At 46.1% G+C, this 23,016-nt stretch overlaps 1 protein-coding gene across 4 annotated transcripts in view; it reads left to right on the top strand.

Annotated features, from left to right (window-relative positions):
- The first annotated feature begins 262 nt into the window (after nucleotides 1–262).
- The window catches only part of SOGA1 (suppressor of glucose, autophagy associated 1), a 145,806-nt gene continuing 123,052 nt past the window's right edge, over nucleotides 263–23,016 (top strand). For 3 of the 4 annotated variants that reach the window (XM_040330658.1, XM_040330657.1, XM_040330659.1), the window contains exon 1: nucleotides 264–953. In XM_040330658.1, coding sequence (XP_040186592.1) covers nucleotides 426–953 — 528 coding nt within the window. In that variant the 5' untranslated portion in view covers nucleotides 264–425. Of the gene's footprint in view, nucleotides 954–23,016 lie in introns of all 4 variants that reach the window. The other variant, XM_040330661.1, reaches the window with a different exon arrangement.

Raw genomic sequence — 23,016 nt, 5'->3', positions numbered from 1 at the left:
TGCATGGTAGCCAATCAGCTTCTAACTTGAGTTTGTTCATTTAAGATTGGACAATAAAACCTGGAAGCTGATTGGTCTCTGTACAGAGCTGCACCAGTTTTAGTAAATAACCTCATTGTGTTGGTAGGACTTGTGGCTTCAGTATAGGATTTAGATCCGTCATCCTGAGCCTGTGATAGGTAGGTGTGAGAAAAGGGGGCGGTGACTACACACGCCTTGTCCCCGCCTCCATCTCCCTGACAATACCGATGCCTATGGCTGCTGCAGTGTCCTCTCCTCTCCTCCTCCTCCTCACAGCTCTGGGTCCTCCCCCCCTCCTCCTCCCAGTAAGTAGATGAGTCCGATGCGTACAGGAGACACATCACCGTCCGTTATACAGAGGCACGCGCCGGGCAGGACCACTGACAGAGCCGGGCGGGGGGGAGATGCGGGCGGCTCGCGCTCCGGTTGTGCTGTGTGGAGACGGGGAAGCGGCGATGGAGCCGGCGGGGCCCGGAGGGGGTGGAGGAGGAGCCCCTCCGCCGTTACCGGAGAAGAAAAAGAAGCTGAACCGGGCTCCGTCCCCGGCCCGCCCCAAGGAGCTGAGCGGCTGGTCCCTGTCCAAGGCTCGCCGAGGTTCTCCGGTCTCCCTATCGGTCATCCCTCCCGGGCCCCGCCGCCCGCTGCCGTCTCCCGGGACTGCCAAGAAGCCCGTGGTGGCCCCATCCCGTCCCTCCGGGGGGAAGGGCGGCAAGGCGCGCCGGGGGCCCCGAGGAACGGACAGCAGCTCGGAGGGGTCGTGTGCCTCAGAGGAGAACAGCAGCAGCCGGGGGAGCAGCGAGGGGACGTCCAGCCGGATGCAGCTCAGCACCTCCATGGCCTTCTCCGACCTGACCGAGGACATCCTGGACGGGGCCACCGAGGGGCTGATGAGGGAGATGGAGGAGCTGTGCTCCGAGAACGACTATCTCAAGGTGAGGGACCGCGGGGGCGGGGCTAGAGGGTGGTGGGGGCGTGGTTAGAGAATCAGCCCACGTTGACTGTCATATAGTAAAGAGCTCCAATACTGAGAGAAGCCAGGAGGTTGTCATTGTTGGCCTAATTTGTGAATATGTCAATGAGGGACCGCGGGGGCAGAGTTAGGGGGTTGTGGGGGCGTGGTTAGAGAATTAGTCCACGTTGACTGTCATATAGTAAAGAGCTCCAATACTGAGAGAAGCCAGGAGGTTGTCATTGTTGGCCTAATTCGTGAATATGTCAATGAGGGACCGCGGGGGCGGTGCTTGGAATGGTGGGGTGTGGTTAGAAAATCAGTCCCACACTGACCGTCTTATAGTAAAGTACTCAATACTGAGAAGCCAATTGGCTGTCATTGTTGGCCTTATTCATGAATGTCGCAATATGAGGAACCGTAGGGGCGGGGCTAATTCACAAGTCTCTTGTGAGGAACTGCAAGGGAGGGCCTATAAACGGGGGGTGTGGTTAGAGATTAAGCCAACACTAACTGTCATAGTAAAGTACTGCTTTACTGAGAGAAGCAAGTAGGCTGTCATTGTTGGCCTAATTTTATTAATATGAGGAACTGTAGGGGCGGGACTAATTCAGAAGTCTCCGGTGAGGAACTGCAAGGGAGGTGCTTGAAACGTTGGGGTGTGGTTAGAGATTCAACCAACACTGACTGTCATATAGTAAAATACTTCAATACTGAGAGAAGCCAGGAGGTTGTCATTGTTGGCCTAATTCATGAAAAGCTAAATATGTGGGACTGTAGGGGCGGAGCTAATTCCAGACTCTCTGGTGAGGAACTGGAAATGTGGGGGGGGGGGGGGGTGTGGTTAGAGATTCAGCCCACACTGACTGTTGTAGTAAAGTACTGCTATACTGAGAGAAGCCAATAGGTCATCATTGTTGGCCTAATTCATGAATATCTCGATATGAGGAACCATAGGGGTGGGGCTAATTCAGAAGTCTCTCGTGAGAAACTGCAAGGGAGGGGCTGAAAACATGGGGGTGTGGTTAGAGAATCAGCCCACACTGACTGTCAAATTGTATAGTACTCAATACTGAGAGAAGCCAGTAGGCTGTCATTGTTGGCCCAATGCATGCATATCCCAATGAGGGACTGCGGGGGCAGTGTTAACGGGTGATGGGGGTGTGACTAGAGATTCAGTCCACACTGACTGTCATATAATGAAGTACTCCAATACTGAGAGAAGCCAGTAAGTTGTCATTGTTGGCCTAATTCATGAAAATCTAAATATGAGGAACTGTAGGGGCGGGGCTAATTCAGAAGTCTCTTGTGAGGAACTGCAGGGGAGGGGCTATAAACGTGGGGGGGGGGGGTGTGGTTAGAGATTAAGCCAACACTAACTGTCATAGTAAAGTACTGTTTTACTGAGAGAAGCAAGTAGGCTGTTATTGTTGGCCTAATTTATTAATATGAGGAACTGTAGGGGCGGGACTAATTCAGGAGTCTCCGGTGAGGAACTGCAAGGGAGGTGCTTGAAACGTTGGGGTGTGGTTAGAGATTCAGCAAACAATGACTGTCATATAGTAAAATACTTCAATACTGAGAGAAACAAGTAGGTTGTCATTGTTGGCCTAATTCATGAAAATCTAAATATGTGGGACTGTAGGGGCGGAGGAACTGCAGGGGAGGGACTTGGACGGTTGGGCTGTGGTTGGTGCCCGTTCTGTATGCCATACCTTTTCTAAATTACTGAAAGTTCTATCTGAAAGGTGAGGAACCATGGGAGAGGAGTTAATTCATTACTCTCAGGGGAGGGACTGTGGTGGTGAGGGTGTGGTTAGATTGTCCATTTTGGCCTCCGTGCCCTTAAATTATTGAGAGAAATTGATGGAACTATCTGAAGGTGAGCAACCATGGGGGAGGGGTTAATTCATTACACTGATGAGAAAATGCAGGGGAGGGGCTGGAAAAGTGGGGGTGTGGTTAGTTCATTCTGGCTTCCAAAGGCTTAAATTACCCCAATACTGAGAGAAATCAATAGACTGGCAATATGAAGCTGCAGAACCGCGGCAGCGGAGCTAGGTTGGTGGGGGCGTGGTTAGAGAATCAGGTCATTCTGGATGGCATTAAAGCAGCATAATATTGAGTGATCCTCTGGAAAACCGCACTCCCCTCCCCGGTCGTCTTCTCTCCCCTCCCCGGTCGTCTTCTCTCCCCTCCCCGGTCGTCTTCTCTCCCCTCCCCGGTCCCCATATGATAGGTCTTCTTCTCCTTCTCCCCCGGGTCCCCATCTGATGGGTCGTCTTCTTCTCCCCCGGGTCCCCATCTGATGGGTCGTCTTCTTCTCCCCCGGGTCCCCATCTGATGGGTCGTCTTCTTCTCCCCCGGGTCCCCATCTGATGGGTCGTCTTCTTCTCCCCCGGGTCCCCATCTGATGGGTCGTCTTCTTCTCCCCCGGGTTCCCATCTGATGGGTCGTCTTCTTCTCCCCCGGGTCCCCATCTGATGGGTCGTCTTCTTCTCCCCCGGGTCCCCATCTGATGGGTCGTCTTCTTCTCCCCCGGTCCCCATCTGATGGGTCGTCTTCTTCTCCCCCGGTCCCCATCTGATGGGTCGTCTTCTTCTCCCCCGGTCCCCATCTGATGGGTCGTCTTCTTCTCCCCCGGGTCCCCATCTGATGGGTCGTCTTCTTCTCCCCCGGGTCCCCATCTGATGGGTCGTCTTCTTCTCCCCCGGTCCCCATCTGATGGGTCGTCTTCTTCTCCCCCGGGTCCCCATCTGATGGGTCGTCTTCTTCTCCCCCGGTCCCCATCTGATGGGTCGTCTTCTTCTCCCCCGGTCCCCATCTGATGGGTCGTCTTCTTCTCCCCCGGTCCCCATCTGATGGGACGTCTTCTTCTCCCCCGGTCCCCATCTGATGGGACGTCTTCTTCTCCCCCGGTCCCCATCTGATGGGTCGTCTTCTTCTCCCCCGGGTCCCCATCTGATGGGTCGTCGTCTTCTTCTCCCCCGGTCCCCATCTGATGGGTCGTCTTCTTCTCCCCCGGGTCCCCATCTCATGGGTCGTCTTCTTCTCCCCCGGGTCCCCATCTGATGGGTCGTCGTCTTCTCCTCCCCCGGTCCCCATCTGATGGGTCGTCGTCTTCTTCTCCCCCGGGTCCCCATCTGATGGGTCGTCGTCTTCTTCTCCCCCGGGTCCCCATCTGATGGGTCGTCGTCTTCTTCTCCCCCGGGTCCCCATCTGATGGGTCGTCGTCTTCTCCTCCCCCGGTCCCCATCTGATGGGTCGTCGTCTTCTCCTCCCCCGGTCCCCATCTGATGGGTCGTCGTCTTCTCCTCCCCCGGGCCCCCATCTGATGGGTCGTCGTCTTCTCCTCCCCCGGTCCCCATCTGATGGGTCGTCGTCTTCTCCTCCCCCGGTCCCCATCTGATGGGTCGTCGTCTTCTCCTCCCCCGGTCCCCATCTGATGGGTCGTCGTCTTCTCCTCCCCCGGTCCCCATCTGATGGGTCGTCGTCTTCTCCCCCGGTCCCCATCTGATGGGTCGTCTTCTTCTCCCCCGGTCCCCATCTGATGGGTCTCCCTAACTGTGTACTGTCTTACTATAGGCTGTGTGCTTACCCTCTGTTATGTTAAAGAAGAATCCGGAATGAATACCCAAGATGATATAAGCTTAAATTTAATGTTCTTTCTATTTTCCATCCCTACCATCAAACTTAAGAGTCACCTGATTTTCTTCAGCCCCTGCAGGATCTGCATTCAGGAAGTGCTGCTTTCTTTAGGTAGGCAGAGCCTTTGATTGGCTGCTTCCACCTGTAGCATCTGACCAATAATACCCTAGGGATCCTGCCATGTATTTTATAATGTATGGGAGAAGGCTTTTTAGTCAGTATAGCTAGGTGTGGATGGATGTGAAATAAATCATGGTAATGTTTACTACTAGATATCATTGCAGCCTTGCCTTGTACGTCTAAATATTTTAGTAGTAGGATTTCTGGGTGGAACTCTTGGCCTGGTGTGACACGGGTGGATCGAGGAAGGGTTTGATGGTATCTTCTTAGCAGGGCTGTCACCATCTTAGAACAGTGATGGCACATCTTGGCACCCCAGATGTTTTGGAACTACATTTCCCATGATGCTCAACTACCCTGCCGAGTGCATGGGCATCATGGGAAATGGAGTTCCAAAACATCTGGGGTGCCAAGGTGTGCCATCACTGTCTTAGAATATCTCCTGTATTCTGTTCTACTAACAGACAGGGCAAGCGTTCCTATTCGCTGCAGATTTCGATGATGAAGATTGGACGGTCTGTGGAGCATTCCTGGCTTCAGCAGACACATTTGGCACCGGAAAGGTTGTGGGTCCGGAATTTATATGTTCACCTGCTATTCACTGACTTTCACTAAGACTAAACCATGATGGGGCCACATGTGTGATTGTAGGGCATGAATGTGCATGTTTATCACTATCCGGGGGGGGGGGGGGGGGGGGGGTGTTAATCATCGAGTATAAACTGATCATTTCCTGATATGCAGATGCTTTGGATGTCATGCTTTCCAGGTTAATCATAGCTCTGTGTTGTATGTATGAGTGTGCCGGTTTTATTATACATTTCCCTGTATTATGTGTTTTATACCGAGGTTTACATTTAGTGACTGTTTTCTGAGCGTTCATTCTGCAAAGTCTTTCCTCTTCTTTCGAGGATTACCAGAGTGGTTGGGGGAGTTGTGAAAACGAAAGGATCGGCTCACTGTGCTTTTTTTTTTTTCTTCTCTTCATAATATGGAAAATGCATTGAAAAAAAAAAAACAGGACCCCCCCCCCCCCACTACAACAAGAGCAGTTAGATCCCAAATATAAAAAGTGTAATTAGACCCGAGTATGTCTGGGAAGGGTCCCCATTATCCAGGTCATGGTAGATCTCGTAGTCGTTAATCATTCAACTGGACTTGTTCTGTAATGTTTGAAGCGGCATTGCACTGATGCTAAGCATTTGCAAGAGTATACTAAAACCGATAGTTTTGCGATTTTCAATGCGACTCGCATTGCCTTCTGTTAGATTAAAGCGGAGTTCTGCCTCAGGCTTTCACACTGGAGTGAGAGAAGAGGCTCTTTCAGGGCGCTTTGCAGGTGATATTTTTAGCTCTATTGCGCCTCGGTGTGAAAGTAGCCTTAGGCATTTTGTAGCTTCCCGAGCCATTTCTTCAGTTCCTAGAGCAGCCATTCTCAACCAGGGTTTGGTGGAACTCTAGGGTAGGGTTGCCACTTCATCCCTTTAAGCAGAACAAATATTAATTACAGATTCTGTGGCTGATTAAACTCGGTGCCTTAACTGTAGGGTTGTCCCGATACCACTTTTTTTATTTTTTTAAGACCGAGTACAAGTACAGATACTTTTTTTTCCAAGTACTCGCCGATACCGATACTTTTTTTAATATCGTGACAGTGGCACATGCGTCAGTTTTTACAATTTTTTTTTTATTTTTTATTTTATGTTTTTATTTAAGGGCGGCGGAGGACAGTCAGTGTGGTGTGTGTGTTTTATTTTTTTTATTTTTTATTATTACCGTATTTATCGGCGTATAACGCTCACTTTTTTCCCCTGAAAATATGGGGAAAATCACGGGTGCGCGTTATACGCCGATACTGTACCTGTGTGTACCTCGGCAAGGAGGGGAAGGAGGGGGACGAGTTCCGCCGAGCGCCGCAGGAAATTATCACGCCGTCTCTCCTGTTTACTCAGCACACGTCACACACACATTCCCGCTTCCGCCACCGGCATTGGACCAGTGTTCTATCAATCACAGAAGCTGGTCCGATGGCGGAGGCGGGATTGTGTGTGTGTGTGTGTGTGTGTGTGACTGCCGCCGAATGAACAGGAAATGACGGCTCGGCTCGGATGACGGCTCGGCGATTCCCACAAGAGAAGGTGAGGCTGCATTTGGGCACAGGCTGCATTTGGGCACAGGCTAGGCTGCATTGAGGCTGCAGATGAACCACAAAATTAAAAAAATGTTGTTTTTTCCTGAAACTTCCCTCTGAAATTGGGGTGCGCGTTATACGCCGGTGCGCGCTATACGCCGATAAATACGGTAATTATTCTTTACAATACATTTTTTTTTTTTTATTATTATTTATTGCAATTTATATTATTTTTTTTTTTATCAGCCCTGTTGCGGGGCTTTGGTGAGATATCAGGTGTCTTAACAGACCTCTGACATCTCCCCTTTGAGACAGGGAAAGGGACTAGGGACACAGATTCCCCAGTCCCTTGAGCTGCGCTGAAGACGAATGGAGAGGAGCCAGCGGTATTAACCCTTTCGGCCGCTAGCAGGGGTTAAAACCTCACCGCTAGCGCCAGAATATCGCGGTAAATACAACGGTATAGCCGCGCTACAAATAGCGCGGCTATACCGTCACCGCGGCTGCACGCCTCAATGTGAAAGCAGCCTTACAAACAACTTCGACTTGCGAAGAAACCTACAGTCCTTATTGTGTTCGTAACTCGGGGACTGCCAGTATACGGGTTTAAAGGGAGGAGGTGGCAACCCTACTCTAGGGTTCTTCCAGAAGTTGCTAGGGGTTCATTGAGCTGTGGCTGATTGACCTCCCATCTGTTGGTACCTACGTTGTTTTCTAAAAGGCACTTTATGCTCAATAGGTTTTTGAGGGTTTAATTGTACTTTTGAAGGTTTGCAGAGCCAGCAACTCCAAAATAGGAGCTCAGTGGGTTGACCCATCGCTGTGGGCCATCTACCTTCTGGATGGACTGGCCCGTTGCCATTATTCTAACCTGTGCCACAACCGGTAATTGGAAAATGAACATTGGTATAGCTGAAGTGGTATGCAATGGAAATAAAACATTTGTGGCATGATGGCGTTTCAGAAAAGTCAAACATATAAAATAATGCCTGGTATATTGTTGGGTAAATACAAGTAGCCTGCAAGAACTGACCCACCGAGGGTTAAAATTTCCTAACGGCAGACATGGTGTATCAGCTGTCAGCGGAGGGTTTGCACCAGGTGTCCCTGCATGGTGTTTTCTGAGGACTTTATTTTTTTTTAAACAGTCTGGTGTGAAAGTTTATACCATCTTTGGAGTGTTTGGAAACGCTGTTTTATTGTTCCTTAATGGTGGGTTCTGTGCCAAGAAAGAGAAATGGCTGGCAGGACTCGCATGCTGTGCTCGGTGTAGCTGCTGTGACTGCATAGAGAATCTGTCTTTTTAATCTACAAGTCATGGGAAGAATGGCTGAGCCCAGATAGTTTGTTGTGAAAGGATGGCATGCTGGTACTTGTCCTTTCACAACCGCGGCAAGGGTATATAGAGGTCGCCTGTGCCCACATGGACCAATCGGCAGCCATTCACTCCCAGCTTTTTCTTACCACGGAAGAAATGTATTTTCAGTCTGTTCTGGTGCTTCTATCAGGATGGTTCTTTCTATTTGTCGCTCAAAAGCAATAGAATAACTAGACCTGTTATATTTTACTCTAAATGGCGTACCGTGGTCGGGATCTGGACCGAGTCAATGGGCCAGATCCACGAAGCAGTTACGCTGGCGTATCTATTGATAGGTTGCTCCGGCGTATCTTTGTTTTGTATCCACAAAACAAGATACGCCTGAAGCAGGGCTAGATCCGACTGGCGTACGTCTTAGTACGCCGTCGGATCTAAGGTGCATATTTACGCTGGCTGCTAGGTGGCGATTCCATCGAGTATGCAAATTGGCTAGATACGCCAATCCACAAAAGTACGGCCGGCGCATTTTTTTTACGTCGTTTCCATAAGGCTGTTTTCGGCGTAACGTTACCCCTGGGTCTATGAGGCGTACGCAATGTTAGGTATGGACGTCGGGCCAGCGTCAAATTTTCCGTTGTTTACGTCGTTTGCGTAAAATGTTCGCGAATAGGGCTTTGCGTAGAATTACGCACTGGGATACCCCCACGGACGGCGCATGCGCCGTTAAAAAAAAAAAAACGTAATTTACGTGAGGTCAAGACGTATTAACATAAAACACGCCCACAACTTAGTGATTTGAATTGCGTGCCCTTACGCCGACACATTTACACTACGCCGCAACTTGCGGCGCAAATTCTTTGTGGATACGGGAAATACGCTGTAAGTTACAGCGGCGTAGTGTATCTGAGATACGCTACGCCGGACGTAAAAAAAGCGCCGTGCTACGTGGGTCTGGGCCAATGTCTCATCTGTACCCCTGCGGTGCCACCCTTTAGGAGTTGTTCTGCCCACAGCCATCACCGCTGCCATTCTCAGAGGCGGCAGCTGGAGGCAGGACAGCTCTGGGCAGAGGGTGGGGGCTGTACGAGTTGGTTGTGAGGATAAAATGCGTTCAAACATGTGATTCGGGCCTCTGCTGGAAGAATATTTTATCTGACTGGACCTCCGTAAATTTTAATTCAATACCCCTGCTCTAAAGTATAACATGCATTGTTATTGCAAATGCCAATAAATGTCACAGAATGAGATGATGCAATTTCAAAGTTCATCTTTTTGGACTGAAGTTCACTTTTTCAGGCCCTTGCACTACATAGTTGATGGTGAATCTAAAGGAGATTGTACAATCACATTGTATGGTGAGCATTACAGAGGTTCAGGGACACACGTCTCCTGTTTTCAATGCTACAGTAAGGCTCCTCCATAGGCTGCTATGTGGTCACTCAGCTCCTGCACACTCTGCCAAATGAACAATCTATGCAAGAAGAAACTAAGGTACAAATTGATCAGCGCAGGAAGGCACTGGCTGTGTATTCAGGGAGAATGGTACTTACAGACAATGTCTGCATCTAACTACAGAGGTGGTCAGGATCAATCTCCTGGAGGATGGGGGCAGGTGCAGGGTGTGTGTCAATGAGGTCAGCTGCTGAACTACTTCTTGTCTCTTAGGCTGGAAACTGTAGGCAATCAAAGGGTAGAAATGTCATTAGCACACCAAGGATTCCAAAGCTTTATTCACATGGTCACAAGGTACACATACGGCAACGGTTTTGAGCCACGCAGGGCCCCTTCATCAGGCAATTGGCTTGCCTGATGAAGGGGCCCTGCATGGTTTAGAAACATTGCTGTATGTGTACCGTGTGAACATGTGAATAAAGGTTTGGATCTTTCTGAGGAATCCTTGGTGTGCTTTTTTTTTTAAAACCCCATTATGTTACTGGCCAATTAATCGATTATGAAAATGGTAATCGATTAGTTGTTTCGGCCCTAATGCCATTAAAGTTCATGTGCGTGTAAAGGCAGGCGTCCCAATACTTTTGGTAATATAGAGTATACTCGACATCCCTTGACAATCCACTGTTTGAAGTGAGGAGTCCTACTTGTGCATGTGCCTTGCTTTCAGCCTGGCAGCACTTTGATGGTTTCCATATACTCCTAGTAGATGGTCTTGTGTTGATATTATACTGTATATAACTACTGTACAGAGTGTTATAGTACGCCAGGTTTAATGAATTTATATTACGCAGACACTCTCTTTTTTATATGTAGAACCATTTACGTCATTCTCTTCTAAAGAAGCTCACACACTGATGTCCGTACTACAGTCATACAAACATTAGACCAGACTTGTGGTAAAGACATAGAAGTTGACGACCTATTTGCAAAATGTGGAAGGAACACTGAAGGCTCTGATGAAAGCCATAAATGCACAGAGAGAGAGATCACACCGATCCTATAGAAACAATGTAGAGCTGCACGATTCTGGCCAAAATGAGAATCGCGATTTTTTTTTTTGCTTAGAATGAAGATCCCGATTCTCTCATGGGGTAAAATCTTTTACATTTATACAAAAAAAAAAAATGGGCTTACTTTACTGACTATTATTATTTTTATTTTTTTTTCATTAAAGTAATTTTTTCCCAAAAAATTGCATTTAAAAAGACTGCTGCGCAAATACAGTGCAATATAAAATATTGCAACAACCGCCATTTTATTCTCTAGGGTCTGTACTAAAAAATTATATAATGTTTGGGGGTTCTAAGTAGGGTTGTCCCGATACCACTTTTTTAGGACCGAGTACAAGTACCGATACTTTTTTTCAAGTAGTCGCCGATACCGAATACCGATACTTTTTTTAAATGTGTCCCCAAATGCAGCCATGTCCCCCACACATATGCAGCCATGTCCCCCACATATGCAGCCATGTCCCTCTAGCCATGTCCCTCACATATGCAGCCATGTTCCTCTAGCCATGTCCCTCACATATGCAGCCATGTCCCTCACATATGCAGCAATGTCCCTCTAGCCATGTCCCTCACATATGCAGCAATGTCCCTCACATATGCAGCAATGTCCCTCTAGCCATGTCCCTCACATATGCAGTCATGTCCCTCACATATGCAGCAATGTCCCTCTAGCCATGTCCCTCACATATGCAGCCATGTCCCTCACATATGCAGCAATGTCCCTCTAGCCATGTCCCTCACATATGCAGCAATGTCCCTCTAGCCATGTCCCTCACATATGCAGCCATGTCCCTCACATATGCAGCAATGTCCCTCTAGCCATGTCCCTCACATATGCAGTCATGTCCCTCACATATGCAGCAATGTCCCTCTAGCGATGTCCCTCACATATGCAGCAATGTTCCTCTAGCCATGTCCCTCGATGCAGCGGCGGGGGGGGGGGGAAAGGGGGGGAAAGTATTCTATTTAGGTATCGGGGGTATTTGCACGAGTACGAGTACTCCCGCAAATACTCGGTATCGGTCCCGATACCGATACTGGTATCGGTATCTGGTCAACCCTAGTTCTAAGTAATTTTCTAGCAAAAAAAATTATGATTTTAACTTGAAAAGAGCTGTCAGAAAAAGGTTTGGTGTTTAAGTGGTTAAACATTCCTAATTTACATACAGAAGTTTATTCCTTTGATGTAAAAGTCAATGTGATACAATGTTTAGACTTAACTTTCCACTGATAAAGAATGTTTTCAAAACTTGGCAGGCTGCCCAGACTTTGACTTTTGGCCGAGAGCAGAGAGGAAATTATTTGCATACCAAAGTTCAGAGAGAAAATTATTTTCATGTCAAAGATCGTGAAACCCTGTGTCAAGAATCGCAACAGGAAAAGATCGCGATAACGCTTCTTGACGATTAATCGCGCAGCTCTAAAACAATGGACACCTAACTGATGGGATTTCAGTGCTATAGGGCCACAGCGCGGACCGTTAAAGAAGGAGCCTCCCCCACCACCAAAAATGCAAGTGCAATAATGTAAGCTTTTCCACAGCGTTGACGTGCTACATTAGACCCCTTTCACACTGGGGCGCTTTAACGCTAAAAATAGTGCCTGCAAAGCGCTCTGAAAAAAACGCTTCTCGCACTCCATGGGCTTTCACACTGGAGCGGTGCGCTGGCAGGACGCTAAAAAAAGTCATGCTAGCGGCATCTTTGGAGCAGTGTGTATACTGCTCCTGCCCATTGAAATCAATGGGCACTGTGGCTATACCGCAGCAGCGCTTTGCGGGTGGTTTTAACCCTTTTTCGGCCTCTAACGATGGTTAAAAGCACCCACGAGCGGCCCGGATACCCCCGCAAATACGATGGTAAAGCGCTTTACCGCCGATGCCGCGGACACCCCAGTGTGAAATGGGCCTTAGGGGCAAAATGTCCAAAGGGAAAAGAGACTTGCCCTATTTTTGGCAACGGCACTGCATTACTGTGTGTGGTGCACTGCAACACATGTGCATTGGTGCGCCCAAAACTTTCACACTGGGGCCAAGTTGGCAGTGCTTTACCGCTGTTTAGTGGCGCTTTTGCACCGCTTTTCGGTCGCTAGCGGGGGCGCTTTTAACCCCAAGAAAAGGTTTAAAAACATTGGTTTTGCAACACATTTAAGGTGCTTTGAACGAGCTGCCCATTAAGTCCAGAGGTGTTTAAGGACCAGGGGTGTATACAGCGCTCCCAAACCACCCCAAAGATGCTGCTTGCAGGACTTTTTCTAACGTCCCGCAAGCGCACCGCCCGGGTGTGAAAGCACTCATTGCAATTAATGGGAGGCAGTTTTCAGGCGCTATTTCTAGCACTAAAATGCCTGAAAACTGCCTCAGTGTGAAAGTGCCACTCCTTTGCAGGAAAATGCGAGTTAACGCTCCAGGAAGCAATGATCTGAATGGGCCCTCAATCTTTACTTGGTTATGATACATCATTTACTCTGCACTATGGTGCCTTCCCTTCTGTAGAACACCTTAAAGGGGTTGTAAAGGTTTTTTTTAAACATTTTTTCATAATAAGCATCCTTTACCTGCAGGCATTCCTCTTTTCACTTCCTCATTGTTCGTTTTTGCTCAGAAGTTGCTCTATTTCTTCTCTGTTCTGTTCACTTCCTGCTTGTCTGATTGTTACTCACCCCCGTGATGGGAGGGTTTACTGCGGTGGTCAGTGACATGCTCACCCCCTCCTGGGAACTACATCTGTGTGGCAGGACGCTCTCTACGTGTTAGAGACTTCAAGGAGGTGTGAATTACTGGGCGTGCCGCAATGCATACTGGGAAATGTAGTTCTTACATGAACGAGCGCCGCAAACCAGGAAGTGAATGAGAGAACAGAAACTAGAACGCCGGAGGTGATATAGATGAAGGAATTTAATAGGTATTTACTCGTTTTTTAACAGAATCATTACACTATTCTGTCTGTCTACCTTGCAGACACTAATTTTCGGCAAATTTTTTTTTTCCTTTACAACTCCTTTAATTGCTCCATTGTTTTTACATTTTCATTATTATCCAGCTATTTTTTTTATTTCTTTGTTCATAATTGACACATTTCCAAGCATGCTTTATTTTGGGACGATAAAGCTTAGCTAATCATGTGCAATGTTGTTTATACTTCACATTCCTATTTGCATTGTTTCTCATCAGTTTATATATAGTTTTTGGCTTTTTATAAACAGAAGTCATTTGGAAAACCCACAGTGGGATGAACAGTGGATTGTAATGGGAAAATCTTCAAAGTCCTGGGATTTTCCCTTAAAATCAGGAACGTCTGTCTTTGTACCGTGTATGTATCAAAACAAACCCAGATAATGAAAAGTATCATCTAAAAAACAAAAAAGCCCTCCATTGTGTTTTATATGTATCGGTAGTAATTCAGACATCATGGACTCCCTGGGAATTCACACTGTACAAAGTGGCTGGAGGAAAGTGTAGTGTCTGCAGGGCTGATTTGCAATTTGCCGTCATTTTTCTAGCAAGTTACATTATCTTACTAATGTTTCCAAATTTTCCAAACCCAAGATGAGAACTGGAGAAAACTCAGACGCCAAAAAATCCAGAAAAAAAAACACATGATACATGTTATAAATTGAGTTGCAGTTTAGTAAGTAAAATAAGTATTTGATCCCCAAGCAAAACATGACTTAGGGCCAAATCCACAAAGACCCGGCGTAACGGCGAATTTCTAATTTAAGTTACACTGCCTTAAAATTTCTACCTAAGTGCCCGATCCACAAAGCACTTACCTAGAAATTTCTGGCCGTGTAACTTAAATTCCGCCGGCGCAAGGCGTTCCTCATTTCATGGGGGCGATTCCCATTTAAATGAGGCGCGCTCCCGCGCCGGCCGTACTGCGCATGCTCGTGACGTCATTTTCCCGACGTGCATAGCGCGAAATTACGTTACGTCGGGCTTTGTGGATTGCGACAGGTCAATAAAGTTGCGTCGGGAAAAAAAAAAAGATACAGCGCGAAAAAAAAAATTCAAATTCGAAAAAAAACTGCGTCGCTAGACAGAAGGGTCTGCTTTTACATGGTGTACTAACTTTACACCTTGTAAAAGCAGCCCTAATTTTGCATATGCAACTTAATACTTACGGAGAAAAAACGAAGCAGAAAAGCTTTGTGGATCTCCGTTAGTGCTAATTTGCATACCCGAGGCGGCATTTCGACATGAAATGCCCCCAGCGGCGGATGCGGTACTGCATCCTAAGATCCGACAGTGTAAGTCCCTTACACATGTCGGATCTTCTGCCTAACTATGGAAAACTGATTCTGTGGATCAGTTCCATAGTTAGGACCAGGGATACGACGGAGTAACAGCAGTTACGCCGGCGTATCCCTTTTGAGGATTTGGCCCTTAGTACTTGGTGGAGAAACCCTTGTTGGGTTCAATAGGTTTTTATTGTCTCATCAACCCAAAAAAAATGTGACCAGGTGCGAGTCAGTGGGCACATTGGTGTAACAAGCTCAGATGGTACAGTCAACAATGTATTCTCAATGTAAACATGAGTACTAGAATTTAATTTTTTTTTGCTGAAATGACTGTTTACAGGGTATAGAGACATAATAGTTAACTGATTCCTTTTAAAAATAGATAAAAATCAATCATATAATGTACCTACGGTTTCAGTTTCGTTTTTGCATGCCGTTTCCTGCTTCTGTGATGTACAGAGCCAATACAGGGCAGTGATGGTTTGTAAAAGGAAACTGATTGGTGCTGTGGGGTTTTAGACACACACAGGTAGATTCAGAAAGAGTTAGGCCGGCTTATCAGTAGATAAGCCGACCTAACTCCGAATCGACGCCGCCGTATGTTTAAGCATATGCTCAAACAGAGATACACTTAAACATATCTAAGATAGGCCGGCTTGCGCCTTCCTATCTTCGATTTCAATTTTTCGGATGGCCGCTAGGTGGCGCTTCCATTGCGGCCGGCGTAGATTATGTAAATGAGCTTGTACGCCGATTCACGAACGTACGCCCCGGCCGCCGCAGTCGAATTACGTCGTTTCCGTAAGGCCTTAGGTGGAATAACTTTAGGCCGCCTATGAGGTGGAATAACAATGTTAAAGTATGGCCGCCGTTCCCGCCACGAGGTTCGAATTTTTTACATCGTTTGCGTAAGCCGTCCGCGAATCGGGAGTTGCGTCGTTTACGTCCACGTCGAAATCAATAGGCCCGTACGGCGTACTTAGCCGCAATGCGCACTGGGAAATGTAGGCGCATGCGCAGTAGCAAAAAACGTCAAACGTGAGGTCAAGCCTCATTGCCATACAACACGCCCCCCTCCAACCCATTTGAATTAGGCGCCCTTACGCCCGCCGCGATTACACTACGCCGCCCTAAGTAAGGAGGTAAGTGCTTTGAGAATCATGTACTTGCCTCTCTTACGTAAGGCGGCGTAGTGTAAACACGCTAGGCTACGCCGTCTTAACATTGCGCGGCCGTACCTGAATCTACCTAACAGTAATTACACCTCCTCGATTAGTGACCACAGAGAGAAAGCTCCCAGTACTGTGGTCATCAGGAAACAGACAACCAGGAAGTGTTCAGAACAGAGAAGGATTAGAGCAAAAACGAACAATGAGGACATGAAACCAGGACTGCAGTAAGGTAAAGGAAGCTATTTAGCTAAAAAAAAAATGTTTCCCTTTAGTGACCCTTTAAGCCTTAATCTAGGCTTACCTGTAGGTAAACGTAGTCAGAGAGGGTTTACACCCACTTTAAATTGAGAGGACTAATCTGTGTACCAGATGAGCACACACTGTAGCCAGTCTGTGGGGGCCAGGACTATTGTTGGTTAGTAGGGGATCAAATACTTATTTTATTCACTGAACTGCAACTCCATTTATATCATCATTTTTTTTATTTTTATTTTTTTTCTGGGCAAACGTACAAAATCTAACTACAGTTTCCTGCATCTGGGGAATGAGCCGTTTTTAGACTTAAAATCCTGTAATGCTTAAGCAATAAGTGTGTGTGTGTGTGTTTTTTTTTTGTACAGCTGTTCCACAAGAAAACCATTCCATAGACTGCGCATTTGAATCTAAACAGCTTGTTTTCAAATCCAGCCGCGGCTTGCTTCTGATTGGCTGCGTCTGCAGGCTTTTTATATATACACATGGTCCCAGCACACAGGATGTTCTCCCCCTCGGCGCACTGCGCTGTAATTTCTTCCAGATGATCTCTGGTGCTTGGGACAATGTGCGACCTACAGTTCTCATACAGTCACTCTCTGTCTTGTTATACATAAGATTAAGTCACAAGGAAACTACTGTAACTCATCGGGGGATGTATAAATAGGTCGGGGTATCTCATTACCAGATGGGTTACAGCGCCGGAGTAATAGGCTGCTTATAGGCCGATGCTTTACATTGAACAAGGGCGGCTTTAAAATGTTTTGATGAAAAAACACCTCCAGTCATCAAGGTAAATCCGTCTGTGAACTGCTAATGCAATAATAGAACATATATAGGTAGATTCACACACATTGGCCTAACTTTAGGGCGGCCTAGCCTAGCCTGTTTAGGCTACACCGCCGTAAATTAGTTAGGCTAGTAGTGATTCACAATCTACTTACCTGCTAATCTACGGCGGCGTAGCCTAAAACGAGCGGGCGTAAGGGCGCCTAATTCAAATTGCTTGGAGGGGGGCGTGTTGTATGGAAATGAGGCTTGACCTCATGTTTTTTGACACTGCGCATGCGCCGGGCGACTACATTTCCCAGTGCGCTTTGCGGCGAAGTATGCCGTACGGGCCTATTGATTTTGACGTGGACGTAAACAACGTAAATCCCGATTCGCGGACGACTTACGCAAACAACGTTAACATTTCGAATTTTGCGGCGGGAACGGCGGCCATACTTAACATTGGCTAGGCCACTAGAGCATAGCTCTAACTTTAGGCGGCCTGTCCCTTACGGAAACGATGTAATTCGACGGCGTAGGCCTGGCGTACGTTCGTGAATCGGTGTATCCCCTCATTTACATATTCTACGCCGGCCGCAATGGAAGCGCCATCTAGCGGCCATCAGAAACATTGCAAGCTAAGATAGGCCGGCTTGCGCCGTTCTATCTTAGCTTTGTTTAAGTGTATCTCTGTTAGAGAATACACTTAAACAAACGCCGGCGTGGATTCAGAGTTAGGTCGGCTTATCTACTGATAAGCCGGCCTAACTCTTTGTGAATCTACCTATAATGTCTGCCCAAGTCAGATAATCCAGATTACGGGAGGGGAAGGAACCCTTTTCCTCATTTTAAGTTTTTTTCAGTGACCTATGCGAAGGAAGATATTTGCGGTGCTTGTCCCTGGTGTGGAGTGTCGTGCTCGCCCCCTCCCTTTGGACTACAGGAGAGTCAGGACGCTCTCTACGTTGCAGATGGAGAAAGGAGCTGTGTGTTAGTGGGCGTCTCGACTCCTGTAGTCTAAGGGAGGGGGCGAGCACGACACTCCACACCAGGGAGAAAGCCTTGCATTACTGTGTGGAGTTACAGACAGAAGAACAGGAAGTGAGGATTTCTCAGAAGAAATAAGGACATTTAAAAGCAAAATGGAAGGATGAGGTAAGTGAAGGAGGACTGCACTAAGGTAAAGGAAGATATTTAGGTAAAAAAATTGTACCTTTACAACCCCTTTTTAAAGAAGGCTGACATAACCCTGATATATATTTATAAACAGCGGGTGGTCCACTTTTAACATAAAAGTGGTCTCAGTGGCAAATTCGCTACAAGATCACTTTTATAGGCGGCAGGAGAGGTGCCCCCCCCCCCCGCTGATTAACAGCCGTTAGTAGCGTCATAAATGTGAGATCGGGAAAAAAAATTGGGCTTACTTTTGCTCTTTTTTTTAAGACCTCACACCTCTCCTCCAGGCTGGAAAGCATCATAACATCGTGCCCAGGCCTCTGACGGTCATAGAGACGACTGGTGACCATCTGGTCACTGGAAGCACCGGATGGTGGCGGGAGGGGGGGGGGGCCATCCCCTCTCGTTGCCTATAAGAACGATCAAGCGGCGGAACTGCTGCTATGATCCTACTTATGGTGCACAGAATCGCTGGGTACTAAGAATGAATGAATGAATGAATAACTTGTATAGCGCTACACATGCGAACTGAATCGCCTCTGGCGATATCTGAATGATACCTGTAGCTGCAGGCATCATTCAGATATCCCCTCAAAAGTCCAGGACGTCATATGATGTCCAGAGGTAGGGAAGTGGTTAAATGTAACCATATTGCTACACTTAGAGGCGCCTCTCTTCTCTTTCATACTAAGTTGTGATATGACGCTACTTGTATATCAAGTCAAAATGTATTAAAAAATGTTGCTTGTCTTGCAAAACACTCTCAAACCAAGGTTTTGCTGTACTTTAATGCATTCTCTGCATGAAGGTAAAAAATAATTTGGTAAAAGTATCGCCCCCCCCCCCACATTCGATCCAGCGCTGTGCCAGTCTGTAGTATTTCTCTCTTCACTTCCCTGGTTTCAGCCAAATCCTTTGACGCATGGGCTAAGCCATTTTGTCAGTGTTTACGGGCACAGGCAGCATGGCATGGGGATCGAGCCCAAAGTTGTGCCACAATAGGAAGCGATTTCCTATGGTGGCACACCAAGAGGAGGAGGAGCCAGGAGCACCAGTGGGGGACCCAAGAAAAGGAGGTTCAGAGCCGCTCTGTAATACCTTTTGCACAGAGAAGATATACAGTACAGACCAAAAGTTTGGACACACCTTCTCATTCAAAGAGTTTTCTTTATTTTCATGACTATGAAAATTGTAGATTCACACTGAAGGCATCAAAACTATGAAGTAACACATGTGGAATTATACATAACAAAAAAGTGTGAAACAACTGGAAATATATTTCATATTCTAGGTTCTTCCACCTTTTGCAGCAGACACATCTCTAGAACTGGTAAGAGGAGACTGTGTGAATCAGGCCTTCATGGTAGAATATCTGCTAGGAAACCACTGCTAAAGAAAGGCAACAAGCAGAAGAGACTTGTTTGGGATAAAGAACACAAGGAATGGACATTAGACCAGTGGAAATCTGTGCTTTGGTCTGATGAGTCCAAACTTGAGATCTTTGGTTCCAACCCCCGTGTCTTTGTGCGACGCAGAAAAGGTGAACGGATGGACTCTACATGCCTGGTTCCCACCGTGAAGCATGGAGGAGGAGGTGTGATGGTGTGGGGGTGCTTTGCTGGTGACACTGTTGGGGATTTATTCAAAATTGAAGGCATACTGAACCAGCATGGCTACCACAGCATCTTGCTTTTCCATACGGTCTGCGTTTTAGTTGGACCATCATTTATTTTTCAACAGGACAATGACCCCAAACACACCTCCACGCTGTGTAAGGGCTATTTGACCAAGAAGGAGAGTGATGGGGTGCTGCGCCAGGTGACTACCTCTTGAAGCTCATCAAGAGAATGCCAAGAGTGTGCCAAGCAGTAATCAAAGCAAAAGGTGGCTACTTTGAAGAACCTAGAATATGAAATATATTTTATTTTTATATTTAGTTTTGATGCCTTCAGTGTGAATCTACAATTTTCATAGTCATGAAAATAAAGAAAACTCTTTGAATGAGAAGGTGTCCAAACTTTTGGTCTGTACTGTATCTAAATCTGTTGTAAACTTTGAGGTTTCAGAATTCTCTGTGGCACCTCCTGAATAATCGAATACCTGGTTTCATGTTTGGTTACCATCAGTTTGCCCTCTGGAACCGCTGCCTTGTTTTCTTGTGGACAAGAAAGTGAAGACATTTAATAAAGACACGTTTTCTATCACTTTACCTGCAAATTCCTGTTAGGGTTGTATATAGAATTAAATCCCAGCTTGTAATCGCTGTGCCTTGTATGTGTTTTTTTGGGGTACTGTGGCTTCTTTAGTTGGCGCAACTGGTGTTGTCTGTGTACTGACGGGCATCCAGTGGTGGCGTACTCCCTCCATACTGCCCCTGTATTAGAAGGTGTCAGATCAACTGCAGATTAGATGGTAAGGATACACATAAAGCTGCAGTGGATTCAGGGGTTGCGCTTGAGGTCCCGGTCGCCTGCCTAGTCGTCACTGTGCTATGCTATTAATTTCACAGCTGGAGGCCGCGTCCTTCACCAAGACAGAGCGATCGATATGCATGTCTCGTCCTTTGGGATTCCATGATTGCCATGTGCAAATTCATTACCTTCTCCTGCTGGGTCATTTCATTTCTCCCCGGAGTTCCTGGAATCCTTTCTAATACCAGAGAATTTGCGGAAAGATAACACTTTTCATATATTAAGAATAGTACGAATATATTTTATTTTTTATGTGATTTTTTTTTTTTTTTTTTATTTATTTTTTTCTCTAATTTAAAGTCGCCATAATTTAATCGCTTCAATACTGGGCACTTTTATACCCCTTTACTGCCCCGGCCAATTTTCAGCTTTCAGCGATGTCGCACTTTGACCATTGCGCCGTTCGTTATTCAAAACTGTACCCAAATTACATTTTTATTGTTTTTTTTGACAGAGCTTTCTTTTGGCGGCATTTAAATGCCACTGGGTTTTAATTTTTTTTTTTTTCTTAGAACTAGCAAATAAAAAAAGATTTATTTAGAAAAAAAAAAGCACACTTTTTATTTTTTTATTTTTTATTATTATTATTATTATTATTATTATTATTATTTTTTTGTTTCTGTTTATACAATTTTGAAAATAATTTTTCTCTTCCGTTCATAGACGGACACAGCCTTCTTTGACAGTAGAGTTTTCCAAGATGGCCGCCGTCTGAGGTAAAAATCACCTCATAGAACTCTCCTGGTAGGAAGAAGCATAACCCTAATGTCAAAGAAGGCTGTGTCCGTCTATGAACTCGGAGAAATGGATTTTACGGTGAGTACAAAAATCCTATTTTTTGTCTTCGGTTCATAGACGGACACAGCATTCTTTGACATTAGGGTTATGCTTCTTCCTACCAGGAGAGTTCTATGAGGTGATTTTTACCTCAGACGGCGGCCATCTTGGAAATCTCTAATTTTAAAGAAGGCTGTGTCCGTCTATGAACTCAGAGAAATGGATTTTACGGTGAGTACAAAAATCCTATTTTCTCTTTGGTTCATAGACGGACACAGCATTCTTTGACATTAGGGTTATGCTTCTTCCTACCAGGAGAGTTCTATGAGGTGATTTTTACCTCAGACGGCGGCCATCTTGGAAATCTCTAATGTCAAAGAAGGCTGTGTCCGTCTATGAACTCAGAGAAATGGATTTTACGGTGAGTACAAAAATCCTATTTGTTCTTCTTCTTTACTAGAAGGTATCTCTCACACCCACCTGGAGGAGCAACAGCTCCTTCTTTTTGTGATGGGACACAGCTGATCACATGGTAAAGAGCCTACGTCAACGGCTCTTTACCTTGATCGGCAATGCGCTGTGTCTGAGGGCGCCCTCATGGGGCATGCACGAGCGGCATGATGTGAAGGGCGTTGTATGATGTCCAATCAGAATGGTAAAGCCACTGTCCTGCTATTTTAAGTTTTTGGTTAGAGTGGCGAGGGATTAGAACTACCGTCAGATTTTAGTGTCTGTCTGTGCCTTCATTCACCCTCTCTATTTGTCATGTTTATTGTTCTCACCAAGATAAAAAAGTTTTGGGTTGTCACTAGAAAAGCAATAGAGGGGAAATCTTTCCTTAGGGACACTAGTTGGTAACAACCAGGGATTCCCCCACTTTGGGGGGGATTTCCTCTTCCTGTTTTTTGTCTCTGGGACAGGAAATGAAGGGAAATCTCAGTGGGGCACATATGACAAAAACCTGACAGGGCTTATTAAAGATATTGTGTAAAAAAAAAAAAAAAAGACAAATATATGTATGTGTGTATGTATGTGTGTATATGTGTGTGTGTGTGTATATATATATATTCTCTTTAAAGCGGAGTTCCAACCACAATTAGCATTTTTTAAATGTATGTCCTTTTCATCCTGCGTTTTTATAATATAAATCTGGTCACTTACTATTTTACAATCCGCCGCCGATCCGCATAGATATTCAAAAAAGATAGTTTATAAAATTATATCTACACCGTTGTCATTTTGCTTGTGGGCATTGTGAAGCCTACAGGTACTTACTTCCTGGAAGTCTTGGATGGGGAGTGATAATTGGACAGCACACTGCATCCTGGGAAATGATGACACACATTTCCCAGGAGCATTAGAGGGAGATGATGTCAGAATCCTAGGTGGTTTCTTCAAAGGCAGATTTCGTGGGACCGCATAGCAACAGGCATTTCCAGATGAGTAAAAAAAAAAAAACTTTTTTTATTTTCTTTTTTAGTCGTAAGCTACAGTTTAAAGAAAATTGTT

Source organism: Rana temporaria, chromosome 12 (assembly GCF_905171775.1).
Source record: "Rana temporaria chromosome 12, aRanTem1.1, whole genome shotgun sequence".
Taxonomy (NCBI): Eukaryota; Metazoa; Chordata; class Amphibia; order Anura; family Ranidae; genus Rana; species Rana temporaria.
This window is presented reverse-complemented; position numbering and strand designations above follow the sequence as displayed.